This window comes from Sinocyclocheilus grahami, unplaced genomic scaffold (genome assembly GCF_001515645.1).
Source record: "Sinocyclocheilus grahami isolate Dianchi unplaced genomic scaffold, SAMN03320097.WGS_v1.1 scaffold731.1, whole genome shotgun sequence".
Lineage (NCBI taxonomy): Eukaryota > Metazoa > Chordata > Actinopteri > Cypriniformes > Cyprinidae > Sinocyclocheilus > Sinocyclocheilus grahami.
Window position 1 is genome coordinate 49,358 of NW_015505910.1, and position 25,111 is coordinate 74,468.

The 25,111-nt window shown below is 38.6% G+C and overlaps 2 protein-coding genes across 2 annotated transcripts; one reads left to right on the forward strand and one right to left on the reverse strand.

The window, feature by feature from the left end:
* Positions 1-24: 24 nt before the first annotated feature.
* Positions 25-14,058, reverse strand: LOC107560498 (nuclear factor of activated T-cells, cytoplasmic 1-like). The gene is made up of 11 exons (XM_016244697.1): positions 13,803-14,058; positions 12,425-13,271; positions 11,469-11,637; positions 10,663-10,865; positions 9,845-10,017; positions 9,343-9,483; positions 5,424-5,479; positions 5,208-5,340; positions 4,326-4,862; positions 3,086-3,372; positions 25-126 (listed from the first exon to the last, which is right to left on the reverse strand). Exons 1-11 carry the CDS (start codon positions 13,897-13,899, stop codon positions 25-27), a joined length of 2,745 nt encoding a protein of 914 aa, XP_016100183.1. The 5' UTR covers positions 13,900-14,058.
* A 2,382-nt stretch (positions 14,059-16,440) lies between these two features.
* LOC107560508 (E3 ubiquitin-protein ligase RNF182-like) lies at positions 16,441-23,822 on the forward strand. The gene is made up of 2 exons (XM_016244711.1): positions 16,441-16,634; positions 21,776-23,822. The coding sequence occupies exon 2, from the start codon at positions 22,468-22,470 to the stop codon at positions 23,209-23,211; it is 744 nt and encodes a 247-aa protein (XP_016100197.1). The 5' UTR covers positions 16,441-16,634; positions 21,776-22,467; the 3' UTR covers positions 23,212-23,822.
* The last annotated feature ends 1,289 nt before the right edge of the window (positions 23,823-25,111 follow it).

Below are 25,111 nucleotides of genomic sequence, written 5' to 3' on the forward strand. Positions count from 1 at the left end.
TCGGTCAAAGGGCCCCAAATAGAATCAGGTCTTTCTGAAACAGCAGTTCTTGAAGTTGGATATCTTCAGATGTTTTTCCATGACTATGATGGCTTTTTGGGGCATACACGTTATTGCACCGTAGGCCTTTTAAGCAAGAAACTACAGGCAAAAAGCTTTATTGTTATGCTCTGGTCAATTTTAAGATTTTGGGCTATTTGGTTTCCATGACAAGTCTTCTTTCAGACTAGTGGAGAGAAAACATCCTCAGTACACATGTGAAGTGTTTATTTCATCACACTTGATCTATGTGTGCCTGTAGATTAAAAAAGCAATACATCTTTAAAAGCCGTTTTCTCTTAAATGAGTTTATCTGCACTTCAGCAGCACTTACAATACAATACTTACAAACTTATACATCATCTGAAAGCTGAATAAATAGCTTTCCATTGATGTGTGGTTTGTTAGGATAGGACAATATTTGGCTGAGATGCAACTATTTGAAAATCTGGAATCTGAGGGTGCAAAAAAATCTAAATATTGAGAAAATCATCTTTAAAGTTGTTCAAATGAAGGTCTTGGCAATGCATATTGCTAATAAAAAATTACGTTTTGATATATTTATGGTAGGAAATTTACTAAATATCTTCATGGAACATGATCTTTACTTAATATCCTAATGATTTTTGGCAAAAAAAAAAAGTTTGACCCATACAATGTATTGTTGGCTGTTGCTACAAATATACCTGTGCTACTTATGACTGCTTTTGTGGTTCAGGGTCACATGTATATAGCACTTCAAAAAGGGTCTGCAATCATGTCGACAATATTGCTAGAAATTAAGCAGCTCATATACAAACCCGATTCCAAAAAAGTTGGGACACTGTACAAATTGTGAATAAAAACAGAATGCAATGGTGTGGAAGTTTCAAATTTCAATATTTTATTCAGAATACAACATAGATGACATATCAAATTACGTGCTGCTACTTTACCAAGTGATCAGATGCACCATTTTCACCTGCTCTACCGTAAAACTTACTAACAAGACTTTTAAGGCATTGTATGGTGCATCATCATCATCACAGACGAGCTGAAATGCGGGGTCAGTCAGTCACTCACTGCAGTCTCTGCGGCACAATCACACGCTGCAATACACTGACTGTCTGCTAGCTGGCAGCACACAGTCTCACGCGACCCTCTCATGCTTGATTTGGTTGTGCTTCCTGTTGTTCTGCTCAGACAAATTTGTGGGCTAAAAATGGAAAGTTTTCCGTCTAAAATTAGATTAGGGGACACGAGGGGTAGCGTTTACAGGTATAATCAGCCTGAAATAGAAGCCGAGGCGAGGGTGTGATTCTTTGTAACGCCACCGCAAATAAAAACACATCTGTGGTGTAATATTATTAAAATGTGGCTCACGATATCAGCTGCACCAGGCTTTAGGTGAATGAAGAATACGTTTAGTTTATTTAGTGATTGAATGCTTTCCTGGGAGATCGATGGTGTGTCCTGTTTGTCCCTGTGTGTGTTTTAGGTCTGTTAGAGTTCAATATTTAACAGGCTCTGGCAGAACTGAAGCACTGACCCATATAGAGCCGCCTGATAAGAGCCGCATACATTAAACACACAACACACATCTCAAATCATCCGAAACAACAACTAATCATGTTATAATTTAGATTCATATTAACTGATAAATATCTAATAATTCAATGAAAATCAAAACTAAAAATTAAATGTGGTTCTTAAAATTATAGTGTCTAAAAAATACCTTTTCCCCATATACACTCGTATAAATTTATAAACTAAAAATCATATAAACTAAAATCTTGATGTCAAAAAAAACAACAACTATAACTTAAAAAAATAAAAGCACCTAAAACTAAAAACTGTAGATACTCACCAGGATTGACACTGTTATACTTGATCATTTAAAAAACAAAGATGTTTAAATAGTGCAGGCTGATGCTTCAACAAAAGCATATACCATTGTTTCACAACCTTGTAGCTCACAGTACGTCTGTATTTAATGGTTTATGTTATTGTTAGTTATCGTAAACAATTAATTTCCATGTATATAAAATAAACTTTTACTTCAGAAAACCAACTATTTGAATTAAGCACCAGTGCTAGGTTAAAAATTGTGATCTGTGACTGATTATGGATTACATGATGAAAATTGTAGTTAGTAATGTAATCTAGGATACTCACTTTAGGTAATATATTCTGATTACTTTTTAGATTACTTTTTACCTAACTTTATCTATTGTCAGGGATAACTAAATATTTTGTCAAAGGAGTTTGGCTGAAAAAAATTCCAAATATTAACAATTTGTGAAGTCACTGGATATGATGAAGACAGTGTTTAGTAATTTGTACAATTATTTGTTTCAAATATGGTCTTATTGCTTGAGAGGTGCTTTTCCCCCCAAATTCAGAAGCATGGATCACAAATTTATTTACATGAATTATCTATTACATGTATTACATGTCCTCTTGACTAAATAACTTCTGTAACTTTGATAAGAAGAAATATATATTTAATTTACAGAGTGAAGAATATATAATGTATGTAGCATTTCTTAATTATTTTCTCTACTGTAGTTTTTTTTTGGTACTATTGCTTATAATTAGTTTCTTATTCTTTTTTAATCGCTGACTATTTACTTGTCTTCAGTGAGCGTGAGTGTTGTTTTTTTATTTAGGCTAGTATTAGTTTTTTGTGCCACTGGTGACAAGAATTATGACATTTCTATGGTATCAAAAATGTTGCTATCATAATGGCCTTATTTAAAGCCTGGGATACACTGCACGATTTTAGCAATCCTATAAGATCATTACTTTATCACACTGTGTGACATGGATCGTTTAAACTTGGGTACGACAAGCATGTAGACCAGGGTTCCTCAAATTTTGCCCTGGAGGGCCAATGCGCTGCAGAGTTTAGCTCCAACCCTGATCAAACACACCTACCTGTGATTTTCTAATGATCCTGAAGATATTGATTAGCATGCTCAGGTGTGTTTGATTAGGGTTAGAGCTAAACTCTGCAGGAAAGTGGATCTCGTGGGCCAGATTTGAGGATCCCTGATGTAGACTGTACGATGATGACACCTATTGAATCGTAGATGGATCGCGCTTTGGCAGTTGTGCTTTTCATGTGCGCTGAAACAAAGAAGAGGCGCCGGCGGAAGAGGGCAATATGGACCCTCTCATGGCTCGGGAAAAGAGGACAACTTGGGATGCCAGTTTTGCACAGGGAGCTTGGCAGCTGCAGTTCCTCCGCGATCTCCTTCCATGCTATGTCCTTTTTTGTGCGGTCATGATAGCAGCTAGAGGACACATCGTACAAACATGCCCTCTGCTGCCACAACTCAACAAGAATTTGTTCTTTATGGGTATCCCACATACCAGTATACCTTCTACTTTTTTTGCCTCCATGGCACTGAAATTGTAGCGCCACTGGTCGCGTGGATCAATACGTCATTTCATGTTGCAATTTCATTGGCTGCTGAGTAGACGCAGGTCGTTGCAGCAAACACACTGTGCGCTGATCAAGCTGAATTTCTGACACTGTCAGTAAACTATCGTAGGCTATCTTTGGTCGCAAGACCGGGAAAACGCCCGTCTTTGAACCTCTCTCACTGTACGACATAGGACCACCGATTAAGAGCCACGATCACAGAAATCGCTACGATCGCTTCACGATGGCAATCTTTCGTCTGGGACAGCCAAAAATCGTGCAGTGTATCCTGGGCTTAAAGCCAAAATAACTCTCTCTTGATATATACAGTATATCGTTACCGTGAAATAAAATGACTCATATTGTGATATAAGATTTTGGTCATATCGCCCACTCCTACGATGTAATCCATAAAAATGTAACTCAAATCTGATTATGAATGTAATATAACCTCATATAAATTTATCTAAAAATAAAAATTATATTAAAAAAATATAATCTACGAGTACCTAATTTTTGGAATCTGATTAATCCAGATTACATGTAATCAGTTACTACTCAGCACTGTTAGGCACTAGGGCCGCACAATAAATCGCATGCGATATTTAATGCGCATCTTGTCAGTAAAGCCTGTTCTGTAATCAGCAGTAAATAATCATCATGTGCGTGCTTTCACATGGAGCAGCATTTACTACACAGAGCCGTTGTTCACTGACAAGCTGCGCAAAACCACGATCATATTTTGCGCATGTTTTGCGCAGCTTGTCAGTGAACAACGGCTCTGTGTAGTAAATGCTGCTCCACGTGAAAGTCGCATGCGATTTATCGTGCAGCCCTATTAAGCACAACAGTATATATACTGAATGATAAGAGCACAAACCATCATCCAGATAGGCCTGATCCAGGTTCTCCTGCTTGATGGTGACTCTCACAGGACTGACGTTTCTCTGGTGCTGCAATGGCAGGTATGTCTGCTGATGGATACGGGCCGGAGGTGATCTCCCTGTGGTTGGGGACGCCCTCGAGCCGTATGCCTTCTGATGGGCCGCGACGGAGCAGAGCTCTGAGACATCGAGAGTGGGAAACAGAGAGGCGGCCGTTTGGAAGCTGTCTCCCGCTACGGTGTGCTGGAAGGTGTTGGGCACAAATGTAGACACAGAGGTTGCGTGACCTGCTGCGTGAGCCGTGGAGCCGGTGAAAAGTCCTGGCACCGTGTGATCCAGCGGGTAGCGCATGGGTGCGTGTTGTGGGGCAGCAGGGTACATGCAGTGAGCCCGCTGGTATGACGGGCCACCCGGCATCATGCAACCGTCTGCAAGATGGTAAGAGGGAGGAGAGATACCCATAATAGGATGCCCAGTACAGCCTAACTGTGCGTATTGGTATTCTTCAACCGGCTCTGCTTTAATCTGTGGCACTAGAGAGGAAACATTTGGAATCAAAACATTTGGATCAGTTTAAAACAAACAACGAGGGTATTTGTTCATAAAGTGAAGTAGTTCTTAAAAGAAGCCGTTATAGTGCCTAAACAATATACATTTGCCCTTAGTAAACTTATTTAAATTTGTAAACTAAATCTTGGTGTCATTTGTCAATTACTATATGTTTTTTGAATAAAAAAAGAGATAAGTAGGTCTGTAACAATAAATAAATAAATAAACACGGTTCAAAACTTTCTATGGTGTTGTAAATCTGAATAATTTAGATCATTAAAAAAAAAAAACACAAGCGTATTTGTTTCTAAAGAGACTGAAGGTTTCACCTGAGAGGGGCGTGTAGGTGAAGTTTTGAGGCTGGCTGCATCTCTTCTTCCCATTCAGTACGTGAAATTTGACTTTGACTGGGTGGTAGATATTGGGTTCTCGATATGGAGGGATTTCCAAAAACAGCAGGTTCTGATAGGAAACACAACTTACATTTAACAGATTTATTCAAGGCTATGTATTACTTTGCTCTCCAAATAGTCTGAAGTACTTACAGATGTGCATTTGTCTCTGTAAACTTTTGCCTCAGCCTCCCATAACTGTAAGTCAACTAAAACAATGAAACAGTCATTTGAATGATAATTTTTCAAACCTAACATTATGTAGTATATTCTTTATGAATAACAGCATATTATAATCAGCATTTTAGAATGATTTCTGAAAGATCATGTAACACTGAAGACTGGCGTAATGATGCTGAAAATTCAGCTTTGATCACAGGAATAAATTACATTTTACAATATATTCACATAGAAAACTGCTATTTTAAATTGCAATACTATTTCACAATATTGCTGTATTTTTTTTTTGCTGTATTTTTTTTAATCAAAATTCAGCCTTAATGAGAGACTTCTATCAAAATCAAACAAAAAAAATCCTATTGACCCCAATCTTTTGAAGGGTAGTGTACTTTTTTTCAACTTATAATTAAATTTACATCCGCTCACAAACACACGCCCATGTGCATTCTCACTATTTAATGTTGGAAGCCACAACAAATATCTGGTCTGTGACTTCTACATGAGCAACAGAGAGAAAGTTTCATGCATAGTGGATGAAACTCCCACTCTCCTGTTACTGCTGCTCTGCAACCCTCACATTGAGTATAGGAAAGAAAAGAGTCTCTGTGCTTGTAGATGCTATCTGTGCAGAGCATAACCACATCCTCTCGCACCGCACTGCACACCTAAATGGAAAGTGCAGCTGAAACTTTGCTTGTGTCAGAAAGTGTAGGCTGTCTCTATAGGATGTCAGTGTGAGTCACGGCTGATATGCTATTGTCCTCAAGTTCTGTGACACTGAGATTTCACTCAACCGCTGCTGGACGCTGCCATTCAAAATATTCTTGACGTTTTGGACGATTTTCGGTTCTTCCACGAATAAATAAAATGAATTAATTACAGGTCGTGGAAAAGTTCATTTATTTCAGTAATTCAACTCAAATTGTGAAACTCGTGTATTAAATCAATTCAATGCACACAGACTGAAGTAGTTTAAGTCTTTGGTTCTTTTAATTGTGATGATTTTGGCTCACATTTAACAAAAACCCACCAATTCACTATCTCAACAAATTAGAATATGGTGACATGCCAATCAGCTAATCAACTCAAAACACCTGCAAAGGTTTCCTGAGCCTTCAAAATGGTCTCTCAGTTTGGTTCACTAGGCTACACAATCATGGGGAAGACTGCTGATCTGACAGTTGTCCAGAAGACAATCATTGACACCCTTCACAAGGAGGGTAAGCCACAAACATTCATTGCCAAAGACGCTGGCTGTTCACAGAGTGCTGTATCCAAGCATGTTAACAGAAAGTTGAGTGGAAGGAAAAAGTGTGGAAGAAAAAGATGCACAACCAACCGAGAGAACCGCAGCCTTCGACCAGAAATCGATTCAAGAATTTGAGTGAACTTCACAAGGAATGGACTGAGGCTGGGGTCAAGGCATCAAGAGCCAACACACAGACGTGTCAGGGAATTTGGCTACAGTTGTCGTATTCCTCTTGTTAAGCCACTCCTGAACCCCAGACAACGTCAGAGGCGTCTTACCTGGGCTAAGGAGAAGACGAACTGGACTGTTGCCCAGTGGTCCAAAGTCCTCTTTTCAGATGAGAGCAAGTTTTGTATTTCATTTGGAAACCAAGGTCCTAGAGTCTGGAGGAAGGGTGGAGAAGCTCATAGCCCAAGTTGAGTTTGAGTGTTAAGTTTCCACAGTCTGTGATGATTTGGGGTGCAATGTCATCTGCTGGTGTTGGTACATTGTGAGCAATTAATGAAACCAATTATGGAGAAAATTTAATTAAATTTTCTCCTTAATTGGTTTCATTAATTGCTTTTATTTACAGGTGCATCTCGATAAATTGATTGGTTTTGCATGTCAGTTTAATTTAATTTAATTTTTAACTGTCTATTTCATTTTCATGCATCTACTTTCATGTGTATTTGAATGTTTATGTACATATGCTGTGTGCTGTAAAGCAAACATTGATTTTAAATCAGTAAAGTATCTTACTGCCTTTAATGTAGACTCTTAAATAATGACATTATTAAAGGTGCATGCATAATAATTATAAAATGAGTAAATTATTAAGAGTAGTTTTAGATTTAGAGTTTAGCATTTTGTTATGATCTTTAAGATAGTCTATGCATCTGTGTACTGGTTTTGTGTGTATTCGATCTCTCTGCTCGTGTGTCGACATGTTTGTGTTCCAGATGGGTGTGGCCTCTGTTAACCAGCGGGAGGTGGTGATGGATTATGGGGTAATGAAAAATGCCGTACTGCGCGCTTACGAGTTGGTTCACGAGGCATACCGACAGAAATTCCGAAATCATGTGAAAACCCCTAGTCAAACATTCGTTGAATTCGCAAGAGACAAAGCCAATTTGTTTGAGAAGTGGTGCACTGCAAATAAAGTTGGCACGTTTGAGCAGTTAAAAGAATCAGAATCAGAATCAGAAGAGCTTTATTACCAAGTATGTTTACACACACAAGGAATTTGACTTGACGACAGGAGCTTCCAGTGTAGAAGAAAGTACAAACATAGTGCAGACATACATGATAGTGTAGACATACATAGGAATAACACAGTAGGGATGTAATATAAAACTAATATAATTGTGTATATTATCCTTTTTCTGTTACGGCTTACCCCTAGAGGTCGTAACAATTTCAACATGCAATTAGACATGACAACTCTCTAAAAGTATTTAATATCAACTACCAATAAACATAGGTGTTTGGTATAGAATTAATGTCTTAACTTTATGTATGTATATTATGTGCCCTCTAGAAGCTTGCGTTCTGCAAGTGAACGGCGTATTATTGTGCTATCTCAAAGAGGCACAAAATCACTTTCACAGACTTTTACATTAACTGTTCCCTCCTGGTGGAATGACCTGCCCAACTCAATCCCAGCAGCTGAGTCCTTAACCATCTTCAAGAAACGACTAAAAACACTTCTGTTCCACCTTTATTTGACCCTCTAACTCTAGCACTTTCTGTTCTATTTTAATAGAATATATACACACCCAGCTACGTGTACTGCTTTAGGCTAACCGAGACTTGTCATTTGCACTTATATATTGTTGCTCTTTTGTTAGTTTTGACTGATTTTCTTTGACTGATATCGCTTTGGATAAAAGCATCTGCTAAATGTAAATGTATAGTGCGTAGGTGTTGGTTCTGAGGTTTCTGACATCTTGTAGATGTGTGTGTGTGTTTATGCAAGCTTTATATTTTTTTTCCACTCTTGTGTTGTTGCAAAGGTTGGCCAAATCATACTGCAGTCTACCATGCAACCCAGAGCCTCATGGCTCCAGCCTGGACCACCATTTTCCAGCATATGCAAAGCATATCAATACAACTTTAAACAAATCATATGTCAATTTTCTCCACAGACGGCTGTTGGTGCCTGGAGAAGTCAAATATTAAAAGAGTTATATGTCGATGGTTGGAGCTGTTAACACACTGCAGCATAAAATCAGAAGCTGAAGATCTACTTTCACCTTTTGGCAGCTTTTTTGAGAGTTATTCACCCATGTAAAGTGAGATTAACATCTCTCTAACTGAATTTATACCTTAACCGATTAGTTTTCACTGAAACTGTAGACCTAACATTGAAGGATGTGTGTCTTTCAGCCTAGTAGTGAGTCACATCAGAGATACAGAGCGACTCCAAACAGGATTTGGATACTTTGCAATAGTCAAAATGTTATTGCATCAGATTACAAAATTTAAAATCAACTGTCTTTTATTTTAGTTTATCATCTGATGCAATGACATTCAGACATTTTTAAGTGTGTCCTCTTTGCTCTCTAGACACCCATATTAGCCACTGAAATACACATTGGTTTACCATTACACTTATAATCAAAACAAGTGTGACCAAGCCTCTCGCTGCAGAGTTTTACTCACCATGCGTTTTCTCAAAGAAGATGACTTTGGACTCTGATGTGAAGTTTTGGCCCCTAAGGATCATCTGCGGTCCACCCAGAACCGAACAGTGGTCCAAGTCATGATGATCTACCACTGGCTGCTCGTGAGCAGACCTTTGAGCTGTAACAAACCCCGCGGCATTCATGCATTTAATATGTAAAATATGATATTTGACCATTCTGATATCATCAGCCTCATGATTGTGCCTGATTGGCCAAATAACAAGTGCACATTCTGCATGAAGCCAGTTACAAAACCTACAGATTTTTGAGTAAATATTAAATATTAAAACAAATGTAAAATATACATTTTCAAAATGTCATTTATATCTATTTTTAAATAAAATTATAATAATATAAATTATAATGGATTGGCCACTTGTCAATTCTGTACAAAAAAATAGATTTTATAAATGCAAAAAACATGCATTAAAATGTATGGTTAAAATAGTGAGTCTTAAATGAAAAGTTTTAATGCATACAGCATTCAATAGTCTGCGAAGCCACTTGGAGAGAGATCCACTGGCCGCTGGGTTGAGGAACGTGGACACGGAAGACCAATCTCACTCGTGTGTTTTTCCGTCCCACATCTGTCTCTCCTTTCTTCAGCTCAATGTCGGCATTTCTCAGTTTCAGGATACCAGCGCAGTCAACTCTAAAATGTGAACGAACAATTATCAGGCAAATCATTGGTTCTTTTATCACTTCCTGTTCCTGTTTTTATCAATTCTGGGCTTCTTTTTATATTCGAAGAATGGAAACAATCGACTACCTATTTAAATAAGATACAATTTGGGCTATTTGTCACTTTTTTTTACAGAATACTTCTCCAGGTTTATTAATGGAAGTCAGTTTCAGGCACATACACTAAAGTCTACAAAACCGCAGTTGAATATTTTCACCATTACTGACCAAGAATGATGCTATCCAATAGCAGGTAATGTTTTTACACTATATGGGGTAAGTTGCCACAAAGAAAACCTGCCATAATAAATGCATGTTATAAGCTATTTAATGGCTTCATCTACATTTAAACAATTACATAATATAAAAAAAATGTAAAAGCTACTGTTTTTGCCAAAAAGAAATGATAAACAATAAATTAGTTTGGAAGATAAAATCACACAAATTATACAAATTTACACGAGTATAAAACTAGGCATTTAAAACCACTGTTGGATTTGTGCAATTGTATCTTTGAGTCAAAACCTCATAGCTATTGACATTCAGCACTTGAGACAACTTCCCCCGCGTGACAACTTGCCCCAGTCGTCTTTATGTGATATCATTATCTTCTTACACAGCTCTCATGTTCTCCTTGGGTTCCAGTGGCACCTCTAGGACCTTGGTTCCGTTCAGCATTCGTTCTTGACTGTTGGTAGAGACGGTCTTGCCGGTGATACGGTGGACCTGGTAGAAGGCGTGAGGTCTGAGGTTCCTGTCGTCAGCCGTGCCGATGAAGACCTGTAGAGCCAGCGGCTCAGTCCCGGTGTACCCTCGCAACTGAGACAGTTCATAAACCACAGTTTATATCTGCACATGCTTCACAGTATGCCAACAATCAAACGATGAACTAGCATTTGAAGATAAACTATAAATAAAAATGAGATTGTGGTTGCATTACAAAAAGTGCCTGTATTTGTTACAATGTAAATTTTTTGCTTGTATGCAGTCATTAATCTTCATTTCCAACAGATATGCGAGATATGCATATAGCTGAGTGAAAGGTTTAGTCTGTGTAGATGATATGACATATTGTCTCAGCGACAGCAACGACAAAAACACAGATCCTCATTTTCCTAAATGTGGACACAGCACTTTGCGCCGTAACAGGGAAATAACGTCACCACAATCATTGCATTATCTCTCGCTCTCTGTCTCCCACTTGTATCTGTTATCAAGCTCTTCACTGACAGCCCTCTCAGTTTCGCCGACACACTTTCAATCGCTCTCACAAACGTTCTCGCACATTTTCACACGCAGCGATTCTCGAGAATTGTTATATTCGCTCCCCACGCATCCTTACAAAACCAAACAAAACCAACCTTTCCGCCCTCCCACGGCTTTGACTTTTCTTCTAAATACACAGCATTGTCCTCGATTTACCTGAACGACAGGATGGCCTCCAGTAGATGCTTTGATGGCCCCTCGGCTGCCCTCTGTCTCGTAGTGGGCCCGGTGGTGTTGTCTGGGTTGAACCTCTATCCTGAGCTCATACTGCTCAGTGCTGCTGGGAAGAGGCCATTCAGGCGCAGGCAAGGCAGCCACTGGCATACTAAGACATGAGATACTGTTTAGTCACAATAAACATCACAGATCACTTAATAATAAGTAGCTTCTGGGAATAAAAATGCATAGGGGCCACAACTAGATGTGCAAACATTTTAATGTGATGCATAATGATAATCTGGCATTTTTATTGCGCAAAGCTTGCTCTTTCATAGCTCTGGAGACTTTATGTACGCATCAATTTTATCTCAGATGTTTCTCCTAAACTATATTAGATGAAATAAAGGTAGACATGTTGAGAAACTAGCTGAGTACAAAGCTATACAAATGGCAGCTTAGATCAATTAATATTGGGAGAATTTGATAGGAAAGGTTTAAGTTCATAGAGATTGTTGACTTGTTTTGATATCTTGGTACTACAATTTGAGACATTTTTGAGATTCTAGAAGAGACACATGTAAACTTGAGACCTTTTGGCAGAGGAAAACTGAATCACATCACTGCCAGGAGAAATAAATATATTACGGTGCTGGTTATAATTAGTTTCTCATTTGTACACATTTAAAACTAAAGGTTCCAAAATGGGGGTTAAAAGAACCATTTTTTTTCTTAGTATAAAGAACAGCTAAATAATCGAAAGACACCTTTTCTACTATAACAAACCTTTTGTGCAATGGAATGTTTACAGGTGTATTAAAGGTTCTTGATGAAACTATTGGTGCCAATAAAGGACCTTTATTTTTACAAGTGTAAGTGGATAAAGGCTGTTAAATGAACAAATGTAAGACTGTTGCTTTGTCACTGAACTGACTAATTGATCGATTATATCATACCTACAAACCCCTGTGAGAGCCTGACTGGACCAGTTGGCATGCATGAAATAGCACGGTTCTACAGCAAATTCTTTTTTCACTTCCGGCATAGGTGGGAACATGCCCACATGGCTTTCCGTGTAGACAGAATACTCTAGATTAGGTCGGACAATCTTAGTAGGGATTGGTTTAGCCAAGCTGTGGCTGAGGCTGTTCATGGAATCCTCCAAGTCTGCCAGTGGATAGAACTCAGCGGGCTTGTCCCGGCCAAAACGGGGGCTTTGAGATCTCTGTGTCTCGTATTCGGCGTAAGTGCGCTTCCCCTGCGGAGAAGCCGAGCGGGAACGTGGAGAGGTGGGACGGCGGTCCAGGACGGTGTCTTCTGTGATGCTGGTGCGAGGGGACGTGTTGGGAGAACCAGAAGCTTGGATGGCCTGCATCATCGGGCAAAGGACGGCTTCGGTCAATCCGGCTAGCGTTCCTTCACTAACACCGGGAGAGATGCAGGGGGAGTATGTTCCAGGAGAACAGCCATCTGAATGCCAGCTAGTAGACGAGGTGCTACTAGCCGGACTGAGGCATTGGTTCTCCCTGTAAGGGATGTCAAGCATGGGCTGACTTATGTTCACAGGGTTGGTGTGGACATGGTCATGCTGGTACAGGTCAGGGCAGGTGATCTCAATTCTCGGGCCGTTGCCTTGGAGCGCTCCAGGGTGGCTGGCAAGCATAGAGGGGTGTCTATAATCAGATTGCCCATAGGTGAGAAGGTCATCGGTAGGGAGATGGTGGGAAAGCTGGCACGCAGACTCCTCATCGTACAGAGAAGTTTGATTGGTACCATGGCTGGAGGGGATGCCAGCGTCATCAACTAAAAACAAATGGGAAAACACATTAACAGCCATCTCATCAGCTATGTATATATAACCGGATGTTTATAAAAAAAAATCTGAATGTTTCCTGTAAATAAGTAGGCTCCAATACTAGAGAACTAAACGGTTAGCTGCAGTGAAAGTTTCCACTACATCTTTGGTTTCACACAATGTGTGTAACCCACTTTTAAACCCTAGCAACCTATATCTACTCCAACTCTCCAAAGCAAAATAGTAGCAATAATGGTAATACAATTCAAATAAAATAGTAATATAATTTAATTCTTTGAATTATCTTGGAATAGCACGCACATACCATAGTACATAGTAATAATGCAGTACTAAAAGTATCATTACTGTATCATACTTCTCTTTTTGTAAGGAAAACGATTAAGACTTTGACAGTTATTTGTTTTGTATGCAATTAAAAACATGGTCAATTATAGAGGATAGAAAAAAACACTTGTTATGGGAGGAAAGCATGTCAAAAGTTCTAACATTATGATTAATAATTAGTGATACCCACAAACCTTGGTCATCTGGAGGTAAGTCAGGTTGGTTGTACAGGAAAAGTAATGGAAAGTCCAGTTCTTCTTGACCGTCGATGTTTTCGTATAAATTACTCATTGGACAAGTTTTCAAGCCAACGTTCCCTCAGTAAAGGTGATTTAAAAAGTCAAAAAGACACGAAAAAGTCGAAACTAATCGATCCCGGAATAGTTTTCTGCGAAATAAAAACGGTTATCGATAGTTAGTTTAGTTTCTAAGGCAACGGAGCGAAGTGTCCGTCAGTTGCGCTCTGCTGCGTGTGAGAGCGCGAGAGAAGCTGCGCAGCTTCCTGTTTGAAAAGAAACTCAAACCTCTGCGTCTGAAACTAAGAATAGGCCAACAACAAACGCGTTAATAATAAAAGACTGTTGTGTGACAAAGTTACAGAAAGTGAGATTCGTGTAAAATCGGGTTATTTGTAACACGTGGAGCTCTACTCGTAATAAGTCACAAACACCCACAATCTGACATCTCTAATAGTTCTAAACCCTTTATGACTGATTTTCACTCGTATTTTGAGTCTCTCAAATGCATTGATAACAAAAAATTTAGAGATACAATTTTATTCGCTAAAGAGATGAAGTTACTTGAAAACTGAAGGGGTATATGCCGTCTTTTTTTCTTTTTCTTTAAGTATTATTGATTTGTTCTCTCTCTCTATGTGATGTAAACCCATTCCTTTAATTGTGTTATCTTTATGGATGTCTTGTTAAAGTTGTAAATGCTGCATGTTATGTCTTTAATGTCTAGTAAAAAAATAAAAATAAAGAAAAGACATCTCACGACCTCGCTAAAACGGCGTATATTCACATCTTAATAACATAGACATATATTGTAATGCGTATCAAATATATTAGTTAAGCAAAACATGTTTTGACTTGAGGTTTATGCTTTCGTTGTGCTGCTTGTTTACCGTATCGTTTTAGGCCTTTATGGGTTAAGTTGTAAATGCAGTCTGCTATGGGGCAGTTGCTAAAGGAAGGTTGATTTGTTGCTAAAAGTTGCTAAATGATGTTGTGACGTCATTACGTAATCACGACGCAAAATTGTCAAATCTCAGCAAAAACATATATTTATATATTTTATATATGTTCATTTAGATTTGTTCGTAGCAGTATAAATGCATAATATAATATTAAAATATAAATAACTAATTTTTGAACCATTGAATTATCGAAAACGTACACATTTTCGAACGATTACAATTTAAGTTTTATACTTTAAAGCAGTTTATTAGTAGTTAGTTGGTATTGCTGCACTCTAAGAAAAGTAAAAAAAAATAATGCACAATCTACTGTTAATATGCAGGAGTTTTCTGGATTGATTTTTGTATTGCGTTACTCCATAAAAAAGTAAGTAGTTACGTTACTTAGTTACTTTTTATGGAAAGTAATGCGTTACGTTACTTTTGCGTTACTTTTTAAATCTGGACAGGGCTTGCTTGTTTGTTTTTTAAATAAACAAGATCTATTTTTGGCAAATATTAAACTAGGCATCTTTGGTTTCCTCTTTTTGTGTAATTTAAATGGTAAATTGTGACTTTTTATCGTTTGAGTCACTTATCAAAAGTTGCTAAAAGCTGCCAAATATTAAAAAAAAAGCTAAATTTGTTGCTAGGTGCTTTTGGAAGAAAAAGTTGCTAGGGTAGTCTGAAAAGTTGCTCAGTTTAGCAACAAAATTGCAAAGTTGGCAACACTGGCTATGGGAATCTATTATTGTCTTTCAGACTCTTAAAGGCGCCGCGGATATTTTTAGAAAGACGGGTGCAAGTGATGCGAGTCTTTGTGTTTACAGTGATTCCTGTCCATCCTCATGTCACCTTATAAAGGTCGGTGTTCCTTAGCAACAACAGTGGCGCCATCTTCTGGACTGACCTTTGAAAGCGTCTCTTTAATCAAAATGAGTACTTGACATGACATTTCAAGCAGTGTGACAGACTACACTGAATCGAAAACACATCCCACTACACTGCAGGAAGGATATATATATATATATATATATATATATATATATATATATATATATATATATATATATATATATATATATATAGATCTTAATATTTAATTTACATTTATTAATTTCCTTTTTTTAATGTTGCACCCACAGCCTTTACAGGTGGTAACAATATTCCTGTTTCTGTAGTATTTTCTTGCATCACATACATGCCACCATCTTTCTCCTTTTTATTTCACAGCTGCATGCTTCGAGGGTCGTTGTCAGTGCAGTCTACCAATATGCTTTTATGACAGGTTGTTAATCTAGTTGTTTTTGCTGTGTCATCCGCCATGTTAACTGATTTAATAAGGCAATTTCAGTGTATCAGTGTAACACCACTGACAAAAGAGCTCCTAGACCATAATGAATAAGTGTATTTTAAGAAATACATTTGTTTTTATTATGACCTTGTATAAAACGAGAAAAAAAATACTAATCAATTAATATGCACGGTAGATTTAATATGCGCATGATGAGTTTACGTTTTTCTGGGGGGAAATCAATGCCAAAATCACCGTCTTCGCCGAACAGTGCTCACGTGCGTCCGGTTCGGCGGACAGCGGTCGGAGCTCGCGCTGGCTCCTGTTGCCACAGCAACCACTGAGGAGAAACCCGTGCAGCTTCTGATGCTGTAGCATTACCGCAATGAGGGGGATGTAGCAGTTGTGCTCGGACAGATGGGACCTCAAGATTGACTGTGAATCACCACAAAGCGACGAGAAAAGGAAAATGTGGCGGTAATAGACGATTGTTATACTGGACTGGAAGGACGAGGCTGGAAATGACTGTTTTCGAGCCGCAATCAAGACCTGAGGGTGAGTGTCACTGGCGATAACTGCGGATTATAAACGTTTACAGCTTATGATATAAACCTCGAGTCTTGTCATTAAATGATTAATCAAATGTTTAACCGAATTTTCAACGCTTCAGCGCGCAACGCATTCGATGGACATATCCGTTAGCCGCGACGTCTTCCAAAGGCAAACATGTGAGGTAAATTAGTTTTAATAATTAATCAGATTTATCCGAGCCGTCATTTAAATACTAAAACGGCTTATGAGCTAGAAAAGCGATGTCAAATAACAAACATCGTAATTCTCGCCGCGACAGATATCGTTATTTATGCCGAGTAGCCACAACTCGTGTTTGTTTAATGCAAAAACTAGAGTCGTTTTATAAGATCGGTACATTTGTTGTTCTTCTGTTGCTCTAATATCTAAATCCACCCGAATCGATTAATGTCAAACATACCTGTTGGATCTAAACCAGCGATGGACATTAAAATAGCAGCTTGTGAATGTTTTTGTAGCTAAATGAGCAAAATAGTGATTGCTGAGACTGTTTTAGTTCGATTAGTAGCCTACTATTAACCTTATCTATAATGGTTTTATAAACAGCTCATGTAATGGATTTGCATTGGTCTTCCTGTCATTTATCGATAGCCAACTTGGCTCCATGACATTTTAACTGATGGATGCGAAAATTAGTCAAACTCTTTCTGAGAATGAGTCATATGAACCTTATCTATAATGGTTTTATAAACAGCTCATGTAATGGATTTGCATTGGTCTTCCTGTCATTTATCGATAGCCAACTTGGCTCCATGACTGAAGCATTGCACATATCTCTCATAACTCTTAACATTTTAACTGATGGATGCGAAAATTAGTCAAACTCTTTCTGAGAATGAGTCTAAAAATGCTTAATAAAATAAATATAAGCCTATTTCTGTTGTTACAGTATGCACAAATCAGTTGTCAAGAGCTGTTTGAATGATTTGAAGGGTTATTGTATTGAGCACATGCTATCTAGCAGTATCAGACTCCTCACTAATGAACTGTGAATACAGTCCTTGAGAGACCTGAGAGTGAGAGAGACTTAGCATGTTATATAATGTCTTATGTGGAGGATGAAAAAGCCTCTTGAACGCCATCATTAATAGAGTCCGCCACTTTAAAGAGACAGTGCCAGATGCAAGACACAAACATATTATTAAAGCTATTAATGTATGTTTAAAAGCATCAGAATTGCACAAAAGGGTCCAAGCTTTCATGAAAAACATGCGAGACGGACAGATTCTAAGAAGTGCTTTGCACCTCAACCCCGATTATACTTATTTATGGCGACAGTGTTCAGCCTCGGCAATGTTCCCGATTGCAAAATGGCATGTCTTGGCAAAACCCAGCGGTCACTTGAGGATGGGTTGATCATTTAGGACTTTTAGTGACATTACAAAATATTAATCTTCTAAATCTGGGCCCACATATAGCTGTACCCCTTCTTCCAGGACTCAGACAGGGTCACTGTAAACTAGGCCACTGGTTACCTGTGTGGGTTGGTCTGCTTCATACCTGCGCTTCAATGAATAGAATGGCTAACTCGCATGTGAAATCTTCACTGAGCTGTCACACTAAATCTGGAACAACAACTACAAAAAACAAGCACTTTTTTTACTGCATGGCCAGAAGTGACAGAAAATAATGCTCTGCTCCAAAATGAAACTGGTTTTAAAAGGGACCAGTTATTTGTATCTATAATGAAAAACCAAATGGATACATTTGTAGATTTGACTCTGATTGCACACTATATTTAACAGCAACTCTTTGTTACGGTTTTTAAAAGCTTTTTTAACATATTGAACTGGTCTGAAAATGTATCCGTAATGCTTCTATAGCAGTTTATCTTCATCACTTTCCTTGTGTTGCTGGAGAGTGTGCTATCCTTTCGTTCAGTTGTCAAGACAAAGGTACATTTAGTGCTGATGTCCAGAACGGCTCCGCTGGGTGCGATGAGTTACTGTCAGTTCTGGCAGAAATTAAATTACTGGTCAAAATGAATTGATAGGAGATTTATTTACCTGTATTGTGCATTCGGTCTCGTTAGTTTTGCACAGAAATCAATTGTAGGTGCATTGCTTACTGATAATACACCACATTCCTTTCAAGATGTTGAACTAGGTGCCAATATTACTTTCTTAATACACATCCCAGATGTTATTTTGAAGTTCACAATATAAAAAATGCTCTGTTGTCAGTCATATGAAACAACATTTTGGCTGACATCACCAGGCCACACGGCCAGATAACTACTGCCATTATTGTTGTACGTAATGTAGCCTTTCTAGAATCTTGCCAGTAGTTAACAGTAATTTATAGCTATTTACTGAAACAATAGCAACTAACAATAAATATGAAGAATTGTTACCAGTGATATATGAAGAGACACTCTTGAGGATGAACTTGACCTTTAGCTTCCACGTCCCAGTCAAAAGCCTACTCAAATGTGTGCCAGTGGCATTTCAGAAGGGTTCCTGATGGATAAAAGTCAATTTGTAACTAACTGAATATGAGTTATACTTGGAAATACATCACATTACAGAAATACAATACGTTGTAAATGCTGTTTGGATTGTAATTCTGCTAGTGGTAGAGAATATTGCTTTTTTTGTGTGATTTTATGATTTTCCTCGTTCTGTCAGTTTTAAATGGTCCTTCACAAGGAGATCTGTACCTTCCTGCAGAATTTAGTTTCAGTCCTGATCCACTCCTGTAATTCTCAAGCATCAATTACACATCTAATGTGCATTTTGTGGCACTAGTGCAAAAAAGCTTCCTGTCTAGGAACTGAAAAAGAAAAAAAGAAACATGACACATCCGCTTTATTCCAACTAATGAAACAGGCTTTATTGGCGTATCTAACTGAACTCAGTCATCTGTGGTTTGTAAACAGAAGTTGTTAACCTGGAACCACCAGTTTGACTTAAATGACTGATCAGTGATGATTAGCATGCATCTAGGGTCTAAATTCAGAGCATCATTATAAGTATTCCTTTTTTTAACCCATTTAAACTTAACATGGAGTTATTATATATCCTAGAGAGTGTAATTAATTGAATGAGCTAAAAATAAAGGTTTATATGTTCAAACTAACACTGAAAATAAGAAGCATTTCTGAAGGCCTGCATGCTCCTCAAAAGTTGACGTAAACATTGGAGCAGGCAGGTGAACTGGTATTATTTATGTAACCCACAGGACCAGGACACAGATGGTGTTTTCCTGTGAACGCCCCTTGCATCTTTATTTCCGCTTCTCACACAAACACATAGCCTACACACAGACGCAATCATCTCCTGCAGTTACTGGCACTACAGGTCACCCAAGCAAGAAGATGACAAACACCAGCTGACACTTTTCATCATTATCACTTTTCAAATTCAATTATTTTAGAAACAGGACACTTTAGATATCCTGAACGGACAATGATTTAAGTAAATAGAAATGGATTTTTCATTACAGAGCTCAGTATCGAGAGTATCTCAATAAACATGTTCACTTTACCTAAAATAAAAACAATAATAAAAATGAAGAAATTACATGTTTAAGTTTTAACTTAATTTAAGACCAATAATGATTTTTTAGCATTGAGATTTTCATGACAATTAAGCACATTTTTCTCCATATTTCTCATTACTTAAATGAGTTGAGGATTTTTTAAATTTTAGTTTTAATTCCCATTATTCTTAATGGTTGTTTTAATTACTGTAATGTAATTAATTAATTACTATAAGGTCTCCACCTCACATATAAAAATAAAGAAAATTGTCTTAAAAATTATTTTAAAACCGGAATTTCTTTTTCTTCATATTTCTGACAGGTTTCATAAGACATGGTCCATAAATAGAAGTATTAATTAATTTAGGCAGATGCATATGTTTGCCATTCTAGGCTACACATGCTCAGTTTTCTTGCCAATGTTTTTTAAAGCCAACATGATGATAAATTCAGATCCAGCCCCTGAATTTCAGCAGCACACAAATTGCATTTAAAAATAGCACATTCTTCATCTGAATAAAGATCTGTATTTATAAGCCACTGAAAACTGCAACCATGTCTGCAGCCAAGTATAATGCAGTTAATATATTCCACTGCAACTGCATTGATTACTCAACTAAATGTAGATGCGTCCTTAGCATGTACTGACTCTCTGCCGTTTTAATGGCAAATAAAATCTGTATGACGGTTGTGTTCTTTTAACCTTCGCTCCTCTCGCTTCATCTTGGATGTCAGTTTTGACCCACTGGCTTTTATTCAACAGACTCTGCTGCCATTTACATGACCGAGCTGAGGAACCCTTAGAGACAAGCTGCCATACAATGTCAAAGTCATAATTTCAGCGCATCACTGCATCCTCGACTGTTGGACACGAGTGTGTGTGAGTGTGTGACAGTTCTTATCACAGTCATCAAGGTTGGGGGGGGGGGGGGGGGGGGGCACGCACGCACACGCACACGCGCACACACACACACACACACACGGAGGAAAAACAATGAAATGTCTCGTAATGGGAATTAAATTTGCATGTTTGCCGCTCTCTTGATAACATCCACTTGCATCACTTGTTTGCCTCTCTGTCAGATCGGAGTGAGTCACGTCCACAGGGAATCAAGAAATACAGGAGCTAATTACATTTGTAATCAACTTATATGGCCTTCGCTTGAATGGCTTGCCACGCCTATGACTAGCGCAAATGAGGATCTCCTTTAGCCACTATTTTAGCAAAGTAGTCAATGAAACATTCATTTTTGCCATATACAAGGATGTAACCAAATTTTGAATTTGACATAAAAAAAGTCAACAACTAGCCACTAACCTTGATATTGGGAGGAACAACTAGAACTGTTTTTGGCCGGCGGTGTGCATGCTTTCTATCACACCCACCCACCCCTATGTTGACATCTATACACCTGATAGGAAGGGCTTGATGAATGCAAATGGTTTTTAGCGGTGCTGGCTCAACGACACTAGAAGGGTTTTACTCACACAAGGTAAGTACAGATATCAAGCTATTCCCTTTTGCGTTCTTCAGATCTGTCGCAAAGTGTTAACATTTGGCATTTTGCAAACAATTGCATTCTTATCTACATAACACGTCTGTGTCTTCTCTCATTTTTTTGCAGAATGAACAAAGTGCTTGGAGGGACAATGTGAGCATTCAGAGTTGAAGGTCATAATCAAGTGTAGCCATTACTGGAAGAAAATATCTGGCAGTATTCAGGATGATTCTGCTGACTTTATCTGAATCTGCGATTCTTCCACATCATTCTAGAATCAGTTATGGATAACAAGGCAAAAACACGCTCTGTGTCCAGACTCTGATTTCAAAGGAACTTATTTTTGGACCTCTCTGATGTCAACTAACTTTATTTCTTTATTGCTTTTTTGGTTTTGTCTTTCTCTAAACCATGCTGGAAAAACCCAAGTAAGTTCTTTAATTGAGTGCGGACAGTGAATGGAGATCCTCTTTTAGCATGCAATGAATTTCTGTATTGTGTTTTAGTATAATCTGCTTGTCATATATACATCAGGGTGTCTTATCATGGACATATGTATATTGTTAAGCTTTCCGTCAAGACTCAGTTTTGCTTTTGTGGACTTCTAATCAGCAGTATATGCTGCAAGCTCTAGAAAAGATGAATTTAAGCAATCCTTTTTGGTGAAAGACAAACGCAAAGCAGAAAAACAAGGGCTACCAAGGACAGTGCTCAGGTGCTGCTCCTATAGCATACTAAAATTCGCTTAATTTGAACATTTGCACCTGCTTCCTGACTCTTTCGCTCCTCTCGGCTGTGGCCAAGCTCCATCTCTCAGGATGAGCCAGAAGTCCGACTCAGAGACTGAGAGCTCCCAGGCACCAGTGATTTATACGGTGGAGGAACTGGAGTGCAAGATCTGCTACAATCGCTTTGACACCCGAGCCCGCAAACCCAAGGTGTTGAGCTGCTTGCACCGGGTCTGTGCCAAATGTCTAAAGAAGATGGTGGAGCTGGACTCGTCTCCGAGCATCATCAGCTGTCCCTTCTGTCGCCACGAGACTCACGTCCCTGACGAGGAGATCTGGTTGCTTGAAGATGACAGCAACATTTTGGCTATTCTGACTTACCAGGACCGGGCGCGTAAGAGTGGCACCACACCCAGCAGTGAGGTCCTTTTGACGCCCAACAGCCTAAGCGGAGGCGAGCAGGCCCACAGCTCCTCCGACTGCCTCGTCATCACAATCATGGAAATCCCTGGAGAGTCGCAGTCCTCGGACTCTATGAGCATGTTGAACATGGTGCGCTTGTATCGGCCGGCCAGCTTGGACTCCTTGCCTTGCCACCTTCCCGTGCAGAAGTGTCGGGCTTGGACGTCTCGTTCGGTCCCTCGCTTTCTAATGGGTTTCCTCTGCCTGGTCTACTTTAGCTCGCTGCCACTGGGGATCTACTTGCTGATGATCCAGCAGCTCACGATGGGAGTGATCTTGGTCAGCCTGGTGCCCTCCACCCTGGTCCTTTGCGTGTTCTACGGCTTCTGCCAATGTCTGTGCCATGAGATCATGGAGGCCATCGCCACATAACACCCTACGGTCGGTCCTGTAAAAGAACAAAAGCCAAATGATTGACGCATATCTACTAATTCCAGACACCGCATTTTTTCCATCACACCAGATTATACCAGCATCTACCAGTGAACTCCTTGTAACTCACCTCACATTGTATGCAGGGCCAACTGTACTTGACTACAGCAGTTGAAGCTTCATTACCAATGCAAGCTGGAGGTATTGATTTTGGACTGCATCAGATCGCTGTGGTTGGTCATGTCTAGCTCATCCAATGGGTCTTCAACAACTGTAATATAAATAACACGCAACAGAGAATGAAGTCCTTCCATGCTTTAATATGGAAACCACAGGATGTGTTCAACAGTACTAGATAAATTGGTTCGTTTTCTGTTATCTTCTGAATAACTGTGGTATAATTTCAATCATTGTCTCAATGTTCTCGTTGAAGTTCCTAGTTGCCTTTGTAAGGCATGTCAATGGCCAAGCTGTAATGTATATGTAAAATAAGTGAATTTGTGTTTGTCATTGCTATGAGAATGAACAAATACTTTAAAGCCACCTGTTAGATATTCAATAAAGATTCTTCCATATCTAACAGAACTCCAGATTAAAATGTGAAGTACACTTACCATACTTGAACAGTTATGAGTACCCACCTTTTTCCTATGTCCCATGATGCTTTGCGCAAATTATGGGAGTAACTTCCGTTTACACTAAACAATCAGCAAAAGGTTCGCTCTATGAATGCAATAAGCATTTTAAAAAACTGGGTATAATGAGGTGACATTATTTTACTCACCCTTCAACCATCGATCATTGAAAGTGTAAAAATTAAATGTGTAAAAGCATTAACAAACTACTTTCAACATACCATGAATAACTCCTAAAATCCTCCTCCTATCTGCAGCAATGTTACGCATGTGTTAAATATCATTATAGTGATATGTGTCTATATTTCGTAACTATTACATTTTACAGCATCTGTGTGAAAACAAACCTGGAAAGAGACATGAGGATTTGGGGAGAAAAATGATAGATTCTTAGTGCATTCCAGGGAATTATTCATAATTAACCGGTATATCATAAATTAAATTTGGAAAGCAGACCACAATTATTGTTTTTTTATATTTATACTTCTGAAAATAGAAGGTGAATGAAAATGTACAGCCCATTCAGTCAAAATAATGGATAAGGATTATTTGTAGCGCAAACTTGTGATTTGAAATTATTTGGAAGTACCTCCCATAATTTAAAATGCAGTAGGTTTGTTAGGAAAAAGGTGTATAGTTCTGAAAAAAGGACAACAAAAGGATACATTGGATTTTCTTTGCAATTGGCATCCTAAAATGCAATGAATTAAGCAATTAATGAATCTTAATATTAAAGGAATACTCTCCTACATCACAATTTTAAGTGTGTGAAGTTGATTATAATTATGACTGCGGAATTATGTCAGTGCCTATTACAGCTTTGCTGTTTTGCTAACTGAATGAGTTAATATTACTGGTGTTGCTCAGGAGATTTGACCCATGGGAGCATACATGTTGCATCAAGCGGCACACAGCTTTCAAACAAGCCCAAGTAACCACAAGGGAGTCAATAAAGGATCTCCGTCTGTTCCTCCACAATACCATACCACTCTCCCTGTGGACAATTAACTTCACATAAACCACTGTGCACAGCACACGCATTATTACACACACACACACTCCCACAAGCACACATATACAGTACACAGACAACCGCACATAGAAATTCATTATGCATGGATCTCTTGATCGAAAACCTTGTCCTCCCTACACGGCATGTGTTTCTGAGAAAGAAAGAACTTTGACATAATGATCTCCAGCGCAAGGTATTCTGGGAGCATGGACTGCAAGGTTTGGGCCTAATTTTAACAAGTGTCCCTGAAGAC